Raw genomic sequence first — 20,590 nt, 5'->3', positions numbered from 1 at the left:
GTAACTAATTTCATTACCATACCATAGTAACTAATTTCATTACCATAGTAACTATTTAAATGACCGTAGTAACTAATTTCATTACCATAGTAACTAATTGCATTACCATAGTAACTAATTAGTTGACCAAAGTAATAAATTACTTTACCATAGCAACAAATTAGATGACCATAGTAACTAATTTCATTACCATAGTAACTATTTAAATGACCATTGTAACTAATTGCATTACCATAGTAACTAATTGCATTACCATAGTAACTAATTAGTTGACCAAAGTAACACATTACTTTACCATAGTAACTAAACGACCATAGTAATTTCATAACCATAGTAAATAAATAAATTACCATAGTAACTAATTTCATTACCATAGTAACTAATTTCATTACCATAGTAACTAATTAAATGACCATAATTACTATTAGATGACCATAGTAACTGATTAGATGGCCATAGTAACTAATTAAATGACCATAGTTACTATTAGTTGACCATAGTAACTAATTAGATGACCATAGTAACTAATTAGATGACCATAGCACCTAATTGGATGACCATAGTACCTAATTGGATGACCGTAGTACCTAATTAGATGGCCGTAGTACCTAATTAGATGGCCATAGTAACTAATTAGATGGCCGTAGTACCTAATTAGATGGCCATAGTAACTAATTAGATGGCCATAGTAACTATTTAGATGACCATAGTAACAAATTATTTTACCATAGTAACTAATTAGATGGCCATAGTAACTAATTGGATGACCTTAGTAACAAATACTTTACCATAGCAACTAATTAAATGACCAAAGTACCTTATTTCATTACCATACAATAGTAACACATTTCATTACCATAGTAACTAATTAGATGACACCAAAAACTAATTGGATGACCATAGTACCTAATTAGACAACCATAGTAATTAATTTCATTACCATAGTAACTAATTTCATTACCATAGTAACTAATCAGATGACCATAGTAACTCATTAAAATACCATAGTACCTAATCAGATGACCATAGTAACTAATTTCATTACCATACCATAGTAACTACTTTCATTACCATAGTAACTAATTAGATGACCATAGTAATTATATGGCCATAGTAATTAGATGACCATAGTAACTAATTGGATGACAATAGTAACTAATTAGATGACCTTTGTAACTAATTAGATGGCCATAGTAACACATTACTTTATCATAGCAACTAATTAAATGACCAATGTACCTCATTTCATTACCATACAATAGTAACAAATGTTATTACCATAGTAACTAATTTCATTACTTAGTAACTAATTCGATGACAATAAAAACTAGATGACTTTAGTACCTAATTAGACGACCATAGTAACTAATTTCATTACTATAGTAACTAATTTCATTACCATAGTAACAAGTTAGATGACCATAGTAACTCAAAATGCCACAGTAACTAATTAGATGACCATAGTAACTAAATTCATTACCATACCATAGTAACTACTTTCATTACCATAGTAACTAATTAGATGAGCATAGTAATTATATGGCCATTGTAATTAGATGACCATAGTACTTAATATCGTTACCATAGTAACTTATTTCATTACCATAGTAATTAATTAAATCACCACGGTAACTAATTAAATGATCATAGTAACTAATTAGATGCTACATCTCTACAAAATAAACCACATGGTGTTAGTTAAACTTTGAGGAAAATGATCAAACTACATAAATAACATTCTGTACTTGTAGTTTTATATATTTTTTTATGCTAATTGATCTCAGGATTCTCAGAACCTATTAAGTAAAACAAGTAATTTGTGTGTTTGCAAACCTTACAAAAGCATATGTTTCCAGTAAAACTCGCAACGATACATCATTTAAGGCATTATTAGACATATTGCATGTTTTTGGGGGGATTTATGTTTAAAATAACTGTCATATTGAGTATGGACAGTAATACTCCAACATTATCGCATAATTTATTCAAAAAATACAAATAACGACAAAGTTGTAGAAATTGCTTACTCGCAGTTCCACTGAAGACAAGAACCAAGCGTGCAGTTTTTTAACAAAGGTTTTAATGTACATAGGTTTTTTCAAAGTCTTTCACCCCCACAACATGACTTTACAGTCACGTCCGTATCCTCTCCCCCCTCCTGCTCCCGGCCGCTTATTGTTAAAAGACAACAGATGATTTGATGAACACGTACCACCTGTGAAATCTAATCACCTGCCGGCTGTGTCTTGTCGTCAGCACTGCCACGCCCCCGTCTGATGGTGCTCTGTACTCAGCACCATGGACAGAGGCGGTGACTTTTGCTCCTGCAGGCAGCGCTTGCTACATCTCCCCTTTACAAAAGTATATATACTTTTAACCGCAACAGGAAATTGTAGAAGAAAAAATAACATTATCATTTGTACAATTTCAAAATGTGCTTGTTCTATTTTTAAACAAAGAAAATAATCTGAAGTTGTCTTTATTTTTACTTTATCGTGTCATGGTTTTACCAGTCCGGCCCACTCGGGAGTAGATTTTTCTCTTTAAAATGACTTTGACACCCCTGTTTTAGAGCCTTCAGACTTTTCCGGGGACCCTGGGAATCACTCATCTGTAAGCTAACCCATGTTGCATACATTTAATATTTGTTTTCAAAACGGTTACAGAAACGTGGGACCCCATAAATTGGCTGTGGGACCTCATTTTTATGACCTGATGGGACCCCATTTTGAAAATTGGGCCAACACTGATGGAGTATCGGTGTGTGCAAAACAGCAGCAGGTGGCTGTGGCCTGCGGGCCATTTCTAATACGAATCAAATTGCATCCCGGGGGCCATAGATCATTGACTTTGGCAGACTTTTTCGGGGCCCCTGGGAATCACTCATCTGTGAGCTAACCCATGTTGCATACATTTAACATTTGTTTTCAAAACGGTCACAGAAACACGGAACCCCAAAAATTGTTTGTAGAACCTCATTTTTATGACTTGATGGGGTCCCTGGGACCCCATTTTGAAAATTGCGCCGACACCTATGGAGTATTGGTGCGTGCAAAACACCGGGCCGGTTCTAATACGAAACAAATATCATCCCGGGGCCCATAGATCATTGACTTTGACACCCCTGCTCTAGAGCCTTCAAACTATTTCGGGGCCCCTGGGAATCACTCATCTGTGAGATAACCCATGTTGCAGAGATTTAATATTTGTTTTTTAAAATGATTACAGAAATGTGGGACCCCAAAAATAGACCTCATTTTCATGACCCAATGGAGTCCCTGGGATCCCATTTTGAAAAACAGCAGCAGGGGGCTGTGGCCTGTGGGCCGGTTATAATACTAGTCAAATATCACTGTGGGACCTCATTTTTATTACTTTTTTGACCATTTTGAAATTTGCGCCAACACTAATGGAGTAGTGGTGCGTGCAAAACAGCAGCAGGTGGCTGTGGCCTGTGGGCCAGTTATAATACTAGTCAAATATCACTGTGGGACCTCATTTTTATTACTTTTTTGACCATTTTGAAAATTGCGCCAACACTAATGGAGTAGTGGTGTGTGCAAAACAGCAGCAGGTGGCTGTGGCCTGTGGGCCGGATCTAATACTAGTCAAATATCACTGTGGGACCTAATTTTTATTACTTTTTTGACCATTTTGAAAATTGCGCCAACACTAATGGAGTATTGGTGTGTGCAAAACAGCAGCAGGTGGCTGTGGCCTGTGGGCCGGTTATAATACTAGTCAAATATCACTGTGGGACCTCATTTTTATTACTTTTTTGACCATTTTGAAAATTGCGCCAACACTGATGGAGTATTGGTGTGTGCAAAACAGCAGCATGTGGCTGTGGCCTGTGGGCCAGTTATAATACTAGTCAAATATCACTGTGGGACCTCATTTTTATTACTTTTTTGACCATTTTGAAAATTGCGCCAACACTAATGGAGTATTGGTGTGTGCAAAACAGCAGCAGGTGGCTGTGGCCTGCGGGCCGGTTCTAATACTAGTCAAATATCATCCCCAGGGGCCATAGATCTTTGACTTAGACACAGACTATTTCGGGGGCCCCTGGGGTTCACTCATCTGTGAGCTAACCCATGTTGCATACATTTAACATTTTTTTTCAAAACGGTTACAGAAACACGGGACCCCCAAAATTGACTATGGGACCTCATTTTTATGACTTTAAGGGACCCCATTTTGAAAATTGTGCCAACACTGATGGAATATTGGTGCGTGTAAAACAGCAGCAGGTGGCTGTGGCCTCTGGGCCGGTTCTAATACTAGTAAAATTGCACCCGGGGGGCCATAGATCATTGACTTAGACACAGGCTTTAGAGCCTTGAGGCTTTTCCGGGGCCCCTGGGAATCACTCATCTGTGAGCTAACCCATGTTGCATACATTCAACATTTGTTTTTTAAAACGATTACAGAAACGCGGGACCCCCAAAATGGACTGTGGGACCTCATTTTTATGACTTTAAGAGACCCCATTTTGAAAATTGCGCCAACACTGATGGAGTTTTGGTGCGTTCAAAAAAGCAGCAGGTGGCTGTGGCCTGCGGGCCGGTTCTAATACTAATCAAATAGATCATTGACTTAGACACAGACTTTTTCGGGGCCCCTGGGATTTTCTTAATTGTGAGCTAGCACTTGTTGCATATTGCATACATTTAACATGTGTTTTCAAATCGGTTACAGAGACGCGGGAACCCAGAAATTGACTGTGGGACCTCATTTGTATGACTTGATGGGGTCCCTGGGACCACATTTTGAAAATTGCGCTAACACTGATGGAGTATTGGTGCATGCAAAACAGCAGCAGGGGGCTGTGGCCTGCGGGCCATTTCTAATAGTGATCAAATATCATCCCGGGGGCCATAGATCATTACTTAGACTCAGACTTTTTCGGGGCCCCTGGGAATCACTCATCTGTGAGCTAACCCATGTAGCATATTGCATACATTTATTATTTGTTTTCAAAATGGTTACATAAACATGGGACCCCAAAAAACTGACTGTGGGACCTCATTTTTATGACTTGATGGGACCCCATTTTGAAAATTGTGCCAACACTGATGGAATATTGGTGCGTGCAAAACAGAAGCAGGTGGCTGTTGCCTGCGGGCCGGTTCTAATACTAATAAAATTGCACCCGGGCAGCCATAGATCATTGACTTTGACACATAGGCTTTAGAGCCTTGAGACTTTTCCGGGGCCCCTGGGAATCACTCATCTGTGAGCTAACCCATGTTGCATACATTCAACATTTGTTTTTTAAAACGATTACAGAAACGCGGGACCCCCAAAATGGACTGTGGGACCTAATGTTTATGACTTTTTTGACCATTTTGAAAATTGCACCATCACTGATGGAGCATTTTTGCGTGCAAAAACAGCAGCAGGTGGCTGTGGCCTGCGGGCCGGTTCTTTTAGGAATTAAATATCATCCTGGGGGCCATAGATCATTGACTTTAACAGACTTTTTCGGGGCCCCTGGGAATCACTCATCCGTGATCTAACCCATGTAGTCATGTTTCTTTTCCTTCTCGCTCCGTGCCTTCATCCTGCAAGACGTCACTTCCCAAATAATAGTTCACAACTGACTCTGTTTCCTCTCCCTGGATCAGGACTTTGGCGACGACGGCTCCCTGTACTTCACCAAGGTGACCACCAGCCACGCGGGCAACTACACCTGCCACGCCGACGGCTACGCCGCGCTCTCCCAGACGCACACGCTGCACGTCCACGGTAAGGCGCTCCTTCTTCTTCATCTAATTTCCCCATCCCGCTTTCTTTTTATGGCGCTTTTCAATCAGCGCCTCGTTCCGCCGTACGTAGCAGATGGTCAATTCCTAATCACGCTTTTTGCCAACGTGGACGAGGATTTACTCCTTGTCGAACAAGCCGGGGCGACGAAACGGCGGTCGTCTCACAGAGGGATTTTTACAAGGTGTTTACACAGAGCCACATCTCTCCCACAGGGATCCCCAAAACATCTGTTCTTGTAAATCTGGCTCCATTTTTGTCAGCACCAAAACAAAAAACAAAGGTTTTAGGAGTACATTTTTGAGTTGCTGATTTTTTTAATTAATGACCTTTGCAAGTTCATGTCCGACTTGACTTTGATGCCACAGTGCAAAAGCTGAAATCTAAGTACGATTAAACATCTCAATTAAGGGTGATTTTTGCTTATTTTTTTGTCACTAAGCAGATTTTATGTTAGTGTTTTATCAATCAATCAATCAATCAATGTTTATTTATATAGCCCCAAATCACAAATGTCTCAAAGGACTGCACAAATCATTACGACTACAACATCCTCGGAAGAACCCACAAAAGGGCAAGGAAAACTCACATCCAGTGGGACGCCAGTGACAATGCTGACTATGAGAAACCTTGGAGAGGACCTCAGATGTGGGCAACCCCCCTACCCCCCCTCTAGGGGACCGAAAGCAATGGATGTCGAGCGGGTCTAACATGATACTGTGAAAGTTCAATCCATAGTGGCTCCAACACAGCCGCGAGAGTTCAGTTCAAAGCGGATCCAAGACAGCAGCGAGAGTCCCGTCCACAGGAAACCATCTCAAGCGGAGGCGGATCAGCAGCGTAGAGATGTCCCCAACCGATACAGGCGAGCGGTCCATCCTGGGTCTCGACTCTGGACAGCCAGTACTTCATCCATGGTCATCGGACCGGACCCCCTCCACAAGGGAGGGGGTGGACATAGGAGAAAAAAAAGAAGCGGCAGATCAACTGGTCTAAAAAGGAGGCTTATTTAAAGGCTAGAGTATACAGATGAGTTTTAAGGTGAGACTTAAATGCTTCTACTGAGGTAGCATCTCGAACTGTTACCGGGAGGCCATTCCAGAGTACTGGAGATGTTTTAAGTGTTTTGGTCCTAAATGACCTCAGTAAGATACCGTATTGCCGCCGGGTATATAGTATGCGCCCGCCTTGAATTACTGCCGGGTCAAACTTGCTTCGCAAAATAATTAGCGCATGCTTAGTATTATCGCCGGGTCAAACTCGTGACATTGTTTTCAAAATGGATGAGGCTGATTTCAGTACCGGTACATTGAAATCGCATAAAGAGAAGAAGATTAAAAGCTATTCCGTAGGATTTAAGGTCCAAGCTATTGATTACCGGTATGCTAAAAAGAACAGTAAGCAGCTATGTTTTATTAATATACCTGTGCAGAGGTGGAGGCGACGGTCCGACAGACAAACAGACAGGGCATGGCGGCGAGGAGACATCGAGCGAGCGGAGAGGTGCGGAAGAGCGACCTGGACTGAGGTTTTATTGAAAAATAAACTGCTCAAGCCATGTCCTTCCTTGGTGGTCCTGGGAACCCGCAAAACGACGGCTTGAGACCGTCACAATACCGTAGCTGCGTGTGTCAAATATAAGTCATTAAACGACTCCCGCCTCCTGGTGGTAGAGGGCGCTAGCGATCCTTCTTGTGACTACTCTGCTGCAGAGGAAGTGACAATGAGTGACGTGAATTGTGCTGGGACGGATATGACGGACCTTTTAGGATGTAACACCTATGCTGGCTATGTAAACAACCGGGCTGAAATAAAGCATGTTACTGTCCTAAATACCCAGAGTATTATTTATACAATAGCACTTCCTGGGATAAAGATATCACCCAAGGTGCAGAACGGGAGGGGGAGTTACCAGAGGATAATTCTGTCGTCGCCCCCGCACTTGAGGAGCCGAGTTAACTGATAGCGGCAATCTGTTAGCAGTTTTCTAAACCGGACTTTCAATCAAAGCAGGAGGTAATAATCGAGATCGAGACTTTTAAAACTGAAGAAAGATAAGGAAGACTTCTATAAACAAGTTATCAATGCTTTTGATCAGAAGGAACTGGCATGGATTTCATTTATAAGTTAAGGTAAGACCATAATAATGATCTTTTTTATTAAATGTGCGTTTCATGATGGTATCCTTACATCACACTCAAATTTTTCCCGCATGCCTTTGGTAAGTGCCGGAGTGAGAAGAGGTTTTAAAAAAATTAGCGCATGCTTACTTTTACCGCATGCCTTTGGTAAGCGCAGGGGTGTGAAGAGGTTTTAAATTAATTAGCGCTACGGCGGCAATTCAAGGAAATACGGTATTACAGTTTGTTGCTGAGATTTGATGACCTATATTGAGTAAAAAATGCCTGAAACTAGAATATCAACTGTTGCAAAGCTGTGTCATCAACACTCACATGCATAAAACTACTTTTCTAAAGTAATAATTTCTTATTTCAAGCATTTCAAATCATGACTTTGACACAATTGTGTCTCATAATTAAAACAGATGACAGCCAAATGGATTTTTGCTGTTTTTATTTTCAATGAAACAATAGAAAATACGTACTCATAGTACAGTTGGCACAGTACAGTAAAAGGACAGTTAATATTCAAACATTTAACATTTCTAACAATTTGGAACAGAAATAGTCCATGCACATTCAGATAAATTCTTCAAAATAACAATTAAAACATGTTTGGCAGTGGCCAGGGGTGTGTGTGTGTGTGTGTGTGTGTGTGTGTGTATATAAATGATAAATGGCGCATTTCTACCTTCAAGGTACTCAAAGCGCTTTGACACTGCCTCCACATTTACCCATTCACACACACATTCACACACTGATGGAGGGAGCTGCCATGCAAGGCGCCAACCAGCACCCATCAGGAGCAAGGGTCACAACGGACGTGACGAGGTTGGTACTAGGTGGGATTTGAACCAGGGACCCTCGGGTTGCGCACGGCCACTCTACCACTGCGTCCCTAATATTATATATGCCTGCAACATATTACAAAAAAGCTAGCGCAGGGTGCAGAAAAGACTGAGAAAGTTGAGGAATGCTCATCAAACACTTATTTGGAACATCCCACAGGTGTGCAGGCTAATTGGCAACAGGTGGGTGCCATGATTGGGTATAAAAGTAGCTTCCGGGAAATGCTCAGTCGTTCACAAACAAGGACGGGGTGAGGGTCACCACTTTGGAAGCAAATTGTCGAACAGTTTTAGAACAAAATTTCTCAACCAGCTATTGCAAGGAATTTAGGGATTTTACCTTCTACGGTCTGTAATATCATCAAAAGGTTCAGAGAATCTGGAGAAATCACTGCACATAAGCGGCAAGGCTGGAAACCAACATTGAATACCCGTGACCTTCGATCTCTCAGGCGGTACTGCATCAAAAACTGATATCAGTGTGTAAAGGATATCACCACATGTGTTCAGGAACACTTCACAAAACCATTGTCAATAACTACAGTTTGTCGCTACATCTGTAATAGTGAAAGTCTAGTCTATATTGGATCTAACATAATAGTGATAGTCCAGTCCACAGTGGATCTAACATAATAGTGAGAGTCCAGTCTTAAGTGGATCTAACATAATAGTGATAGTCCAGTCCATTGTGGATCCAACATAATAGTGAGAGTCCAGTCCATTGTGGATCCAACATAATAGTGTGAGTCCAGTCTATTGTGGATCTAACATAAGTGAGAGTCCAGTCCACAGTGGATCTAACATAAGTGAGAGTCCAGTCCATAGTGGATCTAACATAAGTGAGAGTCCAGTCCATAGTGGATCTAACATAATTGAGGGTCCAGTCCATAGTGGATCCAACATAATAGTGAGAGTCCGGTCCATAGTGGATCTAACATAATAGTGAGAGCCCAGTCCATAGTGGATCTAACATAAGTGTGAGAGTCCAGTCCATTGTGGATCTAACATAATAGTGTGAAAGTCCAGTCCATAGTGGATCTAACATAATAGCAAGAGTCCAGTCTATAGTGGATCTAACATAATAGTGAGAGTCCATTCCATAGTGGATCTAACAATAGGTAGAGTCCAGTCTAGAGTGGATCCAACATGATAGCGAGTGTCCAGTCCAAAGTGGATTCAACATAATAGTGAAAGTCCAGTCCATAGTGGATCCAACATAATAGTAAGAGTCCAGTCCATAGTGGATCCAACATAATAGTGAGAGTCCAGTCCATAGTGGATCCAACACAGTGTGAGAGTCCAGTCCATAGTGGATCTAACATAATAGTGAAAGTCCAGTCCATTGTGGATCCAACATAATAGTGAGAGTCCAGTCCATAGTGGATCCAACATAATTGTGAGAGTCCAGTCCATAGTGGATCCAACATAATAGTGAGAGTCCAGTCCATAGTGGATCTAACATAATAGTGAGAGTCCAGTCCATAGTGGATCTATAATAATAGTGTGCGAGTCCAGTCCATAGTGGATCTAACATAATAGCAAGAGTCCAGTCTATAGTGGATCTAACATAATAGCGAGAGTCTAGTCCATAGTGGATCTAACATAATAGTGAGAGTCCAGTCCATAGTGGATCTAACATAATAGTCAGAGTCCAGTCCATAGTGGATCCAACATAATAGCAAGAGTCTAGTCTATAGTGGATCTAACATAATAGTGAGAGTCCAGTCCATAGTGGATCCAACATAATAGCAAGAGTCCAGTCTATAGTGGATCCAACATAATAGCGAGAGTCCAGTCCATAGTGGATCTAACATAATAGTCAGAGTCCAGTCCATAGTGGATCCAGCATAATAGTGAGAGTCCAGTCCATAGTGGATCTAACATAATAGTGAGAGTCCAGTCCATAGTGGATCTAACATAATAGTCAGAGTCCAGTCCATAGTTGGGCCAGCAGGAGAGGTTTGATGAGCACTCTTCAACTTTCTCAGTCTTTTTTGCCCCCTGTGCTAGCTTTTTTTAAACATGTTGCAGGCGTCAAATTCCAAATGAGCTAATATTTGCAAATAGTAACCAAGTTTTCCAGTCCTAACTTTAATTTAGACTTTGCCAGAGAAATTAAATGTGATTATATCGATCGCCATGAGTCGATGACAAGGGGGAACAAACATGCTGACGAGCAAAAGTTCCAAAGAAAAGCGCGACGCCGCTTCTGAAAGTTACACCATCGATCTTGAGAAATCAATGTGTTGAAACCAAGGAGTGGGTCCTTTACGTCTCGCAAACATCAGCTCGACCAAAAAAACTCTTCCTCCGCCTCGATCGCGTCTCCGCTTCCGATTTAAAGTCAATCCCGTCATCGGGCCCTTTCCTAATTGAGTTTTACGAAATAACAGTCGCCTCTGCAGCGGGTCCTCCGGGGACCTGATCCTCGACCGCGGTGTGGGATCCATAGTCTGCGCTGAAAAGGTTTCGCTTTTGCAATCAATTAGGAGCGAGACTGTCGCCGCTCTCTCAGGCTTTCACCCTTTTCATAAACAGAACAATTGGCGGAAGAAGGCCGGTCGTCTCCCCAAAGCCTGTCAATTAACTAATTAATTAAAGTCTGTCAATTAACTTCCTGCATTAAAATGACTCTGCCTGTCAAATACAGCGAGGCAAAAAAGTATTTAGTCAGCCACCGATTGTGCAAGTTCTCCCACTTAGAGGAACATTAACACAATTTCAAAAGGGTTAAAAACAATACAAATCAGTTCCCAGTGGCTTCTTGTATTTTTTTTAAAGTTGTTTTCAAAATTATATCCCTAAAAAAAGCTTTAAAGTGCCTTAATTTCGCTCTCTCGAAGCCACTGTTCATTTCCCTGTGCTGCTAATGTAAACAAACAACGGCGAATAGCACAGCGAGATATAGCGACATTAGCTCGGATTCAGACTCTGATTCTGGTTGTGCTTACCGACCTCGAAGCCTTTTTTATTTGGTACATGGTGTGATAAGTGTGACCAGTAGATGGCAGTCACGCATAAGAGATATGTGTAGACTGCAATATGATGGCAGTCACACATTAGAGATAAGTGCAGGCTGCAAAATAATGGCAGTCACACATAATAGATAAATGTAGACTGCAATATGATGGCAGTCACACATTAGAGATACATGTAGACTGCAATATGATGGTAGTCACACATTAGAGAAGTGTAGACTGCAATATGATGGAAGTCAAACATTAGAAATATGTGTAGACTGCAATATAATGGCAGTCATACATTAGAGATAAGTGTAGACTGCAAAATAATGGCAGTCACACATAAGAGATAAATGTAGACTGCAATATGATGGCAGTCACACATAAGAGATACGTGCAGTACTGCAATATGATCGCAGTCACACATTAGAGAAGTGTAGACTGCAATATGATGGCAGTCACACATTAGAGATAAGTGTAGACTGCAATATGATGGTAGTCACACAAAAAAGATATGTGCAGTACTGCAATATGATGGCAGTCACACATTAGAGAAGTGTAGACTGCAATATGATGGAAGTCAAACATTAGAAATATGTGTAGACTGCAATATAATGGCAGTCACACATTAGAGATAAGTGTAGACTGCAATATGATGGCAGTCATACATAAGCAAAACGTGTAGACTGCAATATGATGGCAGTCACACATAAGAGATATGTGTAGACTGCCATATGATGGCAGTCACACATTAGAGATAAGTGTAGACTGCAATATGATGGCAGTCACACATAAGCAAAACGTGTAGACTGCAATATGATGGCAGTCACACATAAGCAAAACGTGTAGACCGCAATATGATGGCAGTCACACATAAGAAATATATATAGACTGCAATATGATGGCAGTCACACAAAAGAGATATGTGTGGACTGCAATATGACTCACGTAAACACTTACATTGTATATGTTCTTTTGAAAATAGAACATTACGCAAAGCGCTCAAGAATCTATCAAAATGTTTTAGTAGGACTTTGGTAAGCTATGAATCCGCACAGCTTGATGGATTGTACTGTGCTTCAACATAGGAGTATTATTATGGCGTTTTGTTTCACAATATAATGCAAAATAAACTTTTCTTACCTTCTAGTACCTGCTGAGCTGTATTTGGGATCTGCATAAGTCCTGCAAATCCGTGCATGTCGACGTCTAAGCTTCTTCTTTTTCTCCGTCTTCTTGTTATGGAACATTCATCCTCCACTTTTGCAATTTCTGATATAAAGTAGTGTAAAGTTCTTATTTATAACTGTCAGTGAACTCTCCAAGAAAGCACTAAAACATTTACATTTTTCGAACTGAGAAAATAATAATTAACTTTTAATTTAATGACAGCAACACGTTGCAAAGAAAATGTCACAGGGACATTTTTACCACTGTGTTACATGGCCTTTCCTTTTAATACTCAGTAAATGTTTGGGAACTGAGCTACATACTGCACCACGCAGTTTTAATTGGAGACAGGTCTGGACTACAGGTAGGCCAGGCCACTCTTTAACTATGAAGCCACACTGTTGTAACACATGGCTTGGTATTGTCTTGCTGAAATAAGCAGGGGCGTCCATGGTAACGTTGCTTGGATGGCAACATATGTTTCTCCAAAACCTGTATGGACTTTTCAGCATTAATGGTGCCTTCACAGATGTGTAAGTTACCCATGCCTTGGGCACTAATACACCCCCATACCATCACAGATGCTGGCTTTTCAATTGTGGGCCAAGAACAATCCGCTTGGTTCCTATCGGACACGACATCCACAGTTTCCAAAGACAATTTGAAATTTGGACTCATCAGACTACAAAACACTTTCCCCACTTTGTATCAGTCCATTTTAGAGGAGCTCGGGCCCAGCGAAGCCGGCGGCGTTTCTGGGTGTTGTTGATACATGGCTTTGCGTAGTAGAGTTTTTACTTGCACTTGTAGCGACCGACTGTAGTTACTGACAGTCGTTTCCGAAGTGTTCCTGAGCCCATGTGGTGATATCATTTACGTATCGACGTCGCTTTTTGATTCAGTACCGCCCGAGGGATCCAATGTCCGTGAAATCATTGCTTACGTGCAGTGATTTCTCCAGATTCTCTGAACTTTTTGATGATATCACGGAGCGTAGATGGTGAAATCCCTAAATTCCTTGCAACAGCTGGTTTGGAAATGTTGTTAAACTGTTTCTCAGGCATTTGTTGACAAAGTGGTGACCCTCACCCCGTCCTTGTTTGTGAATAACTGAGTATTTCATAGAATCTGCTTTTATACCCAATCATGGCACTCAATTAGCCTGTTCACCTGTGGGATGTTCCAAATAAATGTTTTGATGAGCATTCCTCAACTTTCTCAGTCTTTTTTGCCACTTGTGCCAGCTTATTTGAAACATGTTGCAGGCATCACATTCCAAATGAGCTATTTGCAAAAAATAACACATTTTACCAGTTTGAACATGAAATATCTTGTCTTTGCAGTCTATTCAATTGAATATTAGTTGAAAAGGATTTGCAAATCATTGTATTCTCTTTTTATTGATTATTTACACAATGTGACAACTTCACGGTTTTTGGGTTGTTTGTTTTGAAAGAAGGAAAAAAACGATAGCTCTGACCAAGGCTGAAGCAGGTAAACATTTTTATTTTGTTTACGCAAAAAGAATTTGGAAAATATATATTTTTTAATGACATTTTGTTTGGAGCAAAATATATATTTTAGACGGATAGAAAAGTTCTGGTCAATTATCTCTGTCTGAAATAAAAAGGGTATTGTATTATTTTTTGTTTCATGACATGTCTTATGGTCTTTGGTGCAGTAATTGCATTTGAAAGGTCGAATGTGCTCTCTTCCCCCTTGAGGGAAAAAAAGTATGTAAAAGTAGTTTGTAACAAGGATTACTGGTATTAATGAAAGTTTGCTAAATGTTCCAGTGGTTTCAAATTGGAATCATTGTAAAAAAATTACCTATACCTGCACTTCAAAAAAAAAAACTCTCCATCCATTCATCTTCTTCCGCTTATCCGAAGTCGGGTCGCGGGGGCAGCAGCCTAAGCAGGGAAGCCGAGACTTCCCTCTCCCCAGCCACTTCGTCTAGCTCTTCCCGGGGGATCCTGAGGCCGGCAGACATAGTCTTCCCAACGTGTCCTGATACCCTCGGGAGGCGTTCGGGTGGCATCCTGACCAGATCTGGTTCCTCTCGATGTGGAGGAGCAGCGGCTTTACTTTGAGTTCCTCCCGGATGGCAGAGCTTCTCACCCTATCTCTAAGGGAGACCTCCACCACCCGGCGGAGGAAACTCATTTCGGCCTCTTCTACCCGTGATCTTATCCTTTCGGTCATGACCCAAAGCTCATGACCATTGGTGAGGATGGGAGCCTAGATCGACCGGTAAATTGAGAGCTTTGCCTTCCGGCTCAGCTCCTTCTTCACCACAACGGATCGGTACAACGTCCGCATTACTGAAGACGCCGCCTGTCTCACGATCCACTCCTCCCCCACTCGTGAACAAGACTCCTAGGTACTTGAACTCCTCCACTTGGGGCAGGGTCTCCTCCCCAACCCGTAGATGGCACTCCACCCTTTTCCGGGAGAGAACCATGGACTCGGATTTGGGAGGTGCTGATTCTCATTCCGGTCGCTTCACTTTCGGCTGCGAACCGATCCAGTGAGAGCTGAAGATCCCGGCCAGATGAAGCCATCAGGACCACATCATCTGCAAAAAGCAGAGACCTAATCCCGCGGTTACCAAACCGGAACCTCTCAACGCCTTGACTCTAACTAGAAATTCTGTCCGTAAAAGTTATGAACAGAATCGGTGACAAAGGGCAGCCTTGGCGGAGTCCAACCCTCACTGGAAACGTGACCGACTTACTACCAGCATGTGGACCAAGCTCTGACACTGATCATACAGGAAGCGGACCGCCACAATAAGACAGTCCGATACCCCAGACTCTATGAGCACTCCCCACAGGACTTCCCGAGGGACACGGTCGAATGCCTTCTCCAAGTCCACAAAGCACATGTAGACTGGTTGGGCAAACTCCCATGCACCCTCAAGAACCCTGCCGAGAGTATAGAGCTCAGCTGGCTCTAGAGCCAGATGTGGCTCTTTTGATGACTGCATCTGGCTCTTGGATAAATCTGAGCTGACATTGCTTAACAGGATAAGTAATGAATAATTCCACTTGTACTCACAGTGTTAAAAATAACATTCAAAACATAAAATATTCTCATGCATTTTTATGTTCAAGAAGTTGCGTTAATGGTAAGAATTAATTTGTTATTGGTTAGTGTTGGACTTGTTATTGTTGTTTTTTTTCTATTAGTCTCTCAGTTGCTTTCTAGCAATTGTCTTTTTCTCTTTCGTCCTCACTCGCGCTCTGGCTCCAGCCCCAACCCTGTCTCTCCTCCTGGCTGCTGCTTATAACAGAGCGACAGGTGATTAGATAAAAAAAAGGCCCAGGTGGGCACTCTACGCACCTGTCGCTGATTTCGAGGCCGGTCCTGGCAACATCCCGCTTTGCTGCAGGCCCGCAGGCCACGCCCCCTTCCACAGTTTGCTTCAGAATAAGAGACCTATTATAGTCTGGAAATGTTGGTCTTACTTAAAAATGCACGCGTTTAGTTGTGTTTAGTGTTAAAAAAAAATACATTTTAAAATATTTAGGCTTCTTGCCTCTCTCAGCCAAAAAGGTTCCCGACCCCTGCTCTACAAATTAAAATGTAAGAAGATAAACATATTTAAACTCCCAAATAACAATATTGACATTATGAAACCTGAATATTATCTGTTTCCTTCTGCTAAGGAAACTATATTGTGTCTGCTGTCTATTTACTGTATAAAAGCAATAAATACATTTTTTTATGTACAATTTTAGGATTATACAAGTTTCTCTGCACTTATAAAATGGGGCTAAAAATTTTACTTTCTTACCTGAAATGTCCCCAAAAGGGATTGACTTTTACTGGGAAAAGTCCAGGTCACCAAATACCCCCAAAATGGACCATCGTTCCTAAAAGGTGGACACCAAATAGTCCTAAGCATACCCCAAAGAAAACCTACCCCTAAAAACCCTGGTTCTGCACAATCTCTGCTATTTACCAAGAGAGTCCAGCAGTGGGCAACCCCATATATCTGGGGTGTCAAACTCAAATACAGAGTGGGCCAAAATTCCTAATAAAATTAACCTTTTATTAGGGACCCAAACAAGTTTTGCATTAAATATTGAACAAGCAAGGCTTATATAACTTTATAGTGACATGCAAAATCGAGGTTTGTTGGTAGCAGGGGTGTATATTGTAGGGGTTCTGGGTATTTGTTCTGTTGTGTTACAGTCCCGAAATGTGTTTGTCATTCTTGTTTGGTGGGGGTTCACAGTGTGGTGCATATTTGTAACAGTGTTAAAGTTGTTTATAAGGCCACCCTCAGTGTGACCTGTATGGCTGTTGACCAAGTATGCCTTGCATTCACTTGTGTGTGTGTAGAATCCGCATATATTACGTGACTGGGCCGGCATGTTGTTTGTACGGCGGAAAAGCGGACATAACAGGTTGTAGAGGACGCTAAAAGCAGTACCTTTTAAAGCACGCCGCCGATATTGTTGTCCGAGTAGAAATCGGGAGAAATTCGGGAGAATGGTTGCCCCGGTAGATTTTCGGGCGGGGGGGGCACTGAAATTCGGGAATCTCCTGGGAAAATCGTGAGGGTTGGCAAATATTAGAATTGTATAATACCGGCGGGCCAGCTCTAATGTTAATTTAATATCGTCTCAAGGGCCAAGGTTGAACAAATTAACCTTTTATTAGGGACCCAAACAAGTTTTGCATTAAATATTGAATAAGCAAGGCTTATATAACTTTATAGTGACATGCAAAATCGAGGTTTGTTGGTAGCAGGGGTGTATATTGTAGGGGTTCTGGGTATTTGTTCTGTTGTGTTACAGTCCCGAAATGTGTTTGTCATTCTTGTTTGCTGGGGGTTCACAGTGTGGTGCATATTTGTAACAGTGTTAAAGTTGTTTATACGGCCACCCTCAGTGTGACCTGTATGGCTGTTGACCAAGTATGCCTTGCATTCACTTGTGTGTGTAGAATCAGCATATATTGCGTGACTGGGCCGGCACCCTGATTGTACGGCGGAAAAGTGGACATAACAGGTTGTAGAGGACGCTAAAAGCAGTACCTTTTAAAGCAAACCGCCGATATTGTTGTCTGAGTGGAAATCGGGAGAAATTCGGGAGAATGGTTGCCCCGGTAGATTTTCGGGTGGGAGGGGACACTGAAATTCGGGAATCTCCTGGGAAAATCGTGAGGGTTGGCAAGTATTAGAATTGTTTAATACCGGCGGGCCAGCTCTAATGTTAATTTAATATCGTCTCAAGGGCCAAAATAAATTACAAATTTGGCCCGCGTGCAAGGGTTTGATACCCATGCCATAAAATTTCGACCACTTGGGTTCTCTTTGGACCCTCCAGGGCAGAACTAGAGTAATATTTAAATATTTTGACTCGGGCGCCACATTAAAAGAAAAAAATGTGTTTGAGGGGCCGATGTGTATGTGTGTGAAAATATGATACTTACACCTTTAGCTGTAAAAATCTGCTGTACAGCATGTTTGGGTCCCCTTTTTTTCAGGAACACTAATACCAAAAGTTCTAAAATTGTTATGACCAACCACCTCAATAAAAAAAAAAAATGGAATGGAATTTTACATTTTTTTTTACTGAATAGGACACCCAAAATGTACATTAAAAGAAAGAAAGTGGGATTTTAAATATTAACTATGATAAATAAAACACAGAATATTAATAACATAACATGGTCACAACTGCCTAGTTTCTCTTGTTATATATTTTTTAGTTATATTGTTATTCTCATTGTATCTTTTTATTGTTATTCTTATTGCAATATTTTTCTATTTTGTTTCCATTTATACCAGTTTTTTACTTTTTAAATTCGATCTCAATTCTGTACACTGCTGATGGAATTTTAGTTTTCCTGAGGAAACTCTCTTGAAGGAATCTAAGTACCATCTAGCAGTTGTGTCTTCCAGTCATACTTGCCGAGACTCCCGAATTTCAGTGCCCCTCCCAAAAATCTCCCGGGCCAACCATTCTCACGATTTCCACCCAGACAACAATATTGCCCCCGGGCCTCTAAGGCACTGTATTTGCGTGCCGGCCCAATCACATATCATGTACGACTTTTCACACACGCAAGTGAATGCAAGGCATACAGTACTTGCTCAACAGAGGGTGGCCGTACAAAAAACTTTAACACTGTTACAAATATGTGCCACACTGTGAACCCACACCAAACAAGAATGACAAACACATTTCGGGAGAACATCCGCACCGTGACACAACGAAAAACACAACCGAACAAATACCCGGACCCCCTTGCAGCACTAACTCTTGCGGGACGCTACAATATACACCCGCCCCCCTCAACCTCCTCATGCGCTCTCAGGGAGATCATGTCCCAAATTCCAAGCTGCTGTTTTGAGGCATGTTAAAAAAAAAAAAAAATGCACTTTGTGACTTCAATAATAAATATGGCAATTCCATGTTGGCATTTTTTCCATAACTTGAGTTGATTTATTCCGGAAAACCTTGTTCCATTGTTTAATGCATCACAACAAACTTAGGCATCATAATGTATTCATTCCACGACAGTATATAGCGGTATCAGTTGATATGGGAATCGGTAATTAAGAGTTGGAGAATTCGGCAAAAAGCCATTACTCCCGTCCAAAGGCAAAACCTAGTAACTCACTTCTAGCTCATTTTTGAGAAAACAAAGGAAAACCAATCTATCTTGATGCTGTCTTACATAGATCTACAAAGTCATCAAACGTATGGATGTTGTCTTGAGCGTTCATTTTCTCGCAGATTGAGCCATGGATTGAATCTGCTCTCATGAACGTGGGCCCTTTCTCCAGATATTTTATCACAATCTCGGGTGGGCCCCATTCTGCGTTTGCACATTGGGCAAGAGCCGTGTACAGCGTCCAGTTTTTATTTTGACCTCCACAGTTATCTGCCCAAAAGAGTATGCGAGGGGAAGAATCAAGAACAATACATTTAATGAAGGTGCTTGCAACGTCCTGGGCCAATCTTCCAAATATCCCCTCGTGCCCTAATATCACATAATCAGCTTGACCGTCGGCCCCCATTCGTGCAAATGTCTCATTAAAGACAATAAGGCGAGTGACAAAGAAGCTCCGATTGGTCCCTGGAGATACTAGGTCTTTCTCTTGTATCTACGCGGTTATGTGGTAGTTGCTAGGTCCTGCCATGCGCGTAACAGCTTACTTACGGAACACGCACACGACTGCAAGGCATACTGGGTGACACAGAGTACACTAATGGTTGTGATATAAACAATTTTAACACTCTTAGTAACATGCGCCACGCTGTGAAGCCACACCAAACAAGATTGACAAACACATTTCGGCAGAACATCCTCCCGGTAACACAACATAAACGCAACACCACAAATACCCAGAATCCTTTGTATCCATTGCAATTCGTGACTATTTTATACACCCCGCTAGCAGCAATTCCCGTCACCCACCCCACTTTGCCGGACAAAGAAGCTCCGATTGGTCCCTGGTTATCTACCCGGTTATGTGGTAGTTGCTAGGTCCTGCCACGCGCGTAACAGCTTACTTACGGAACAAATTACAATATCGCATACACTAATGTAAAACATATCACCTAGGGACTCCAAAATTATTATCAGCTCAGTTTTGACCAAAATTGAGTTACTGGGTTTTGCCTTTGGACGGAGATTATTCACCCTAAGATTTCGAGTGTGCTATGGATTGTCGCCTTCAACATGTCCGAACCGTTTGTCG

The 20,590-nt window shown here is 41.5% G+C and overlaps 1 protein-coding gene across 4 annotated transcripts in view; it reads left to right on the top strand.

Annotated features, from left to right (window-relative positions):
- The window catches only part of fstl5 (follistatin-like 5), a 465,215-nt gene that overhangs the window by 306,950 nt on the left and 137,675 nt on the right, over positions 1 to 20,590 (top strand). For all 4 annotated transcript variants that reach the window (XM_061891749.1, XM_061891746.1, XM_061891747.1 and 1 more), the window contains exon 8: positions 5,631 to 5,751. In XM_061891749.1, the coding sequence (XP_061747733.1) occupies positions 5,631 to 5,751 (121 nt within the window). The remainder of the gene's footprint in view (positions 1 to 5,630; positions 5,752 to 20,590) is intronic.

The sequence above is a fragment of the Nerophis ophidion genome, linkage group LG29 (assembly GCF_033978795.1).
Source record: "Nerophis ophidion isolate RoL-2023_Sa linkage group LG29, RoL_Noph_v1.0, whole genome shotgun sequence".
Lineage (NCBI taxonomy): Eukaryota > Metazoa > Chordata > Actinopteri > Syngnathiformes > Syngnathidae > Nerophis > Nerophis ophidion.
Note: the sequence above shows the minus strand (reverse complement) of the source record. Positions and strands in the feature narration are given on the sequence as shown.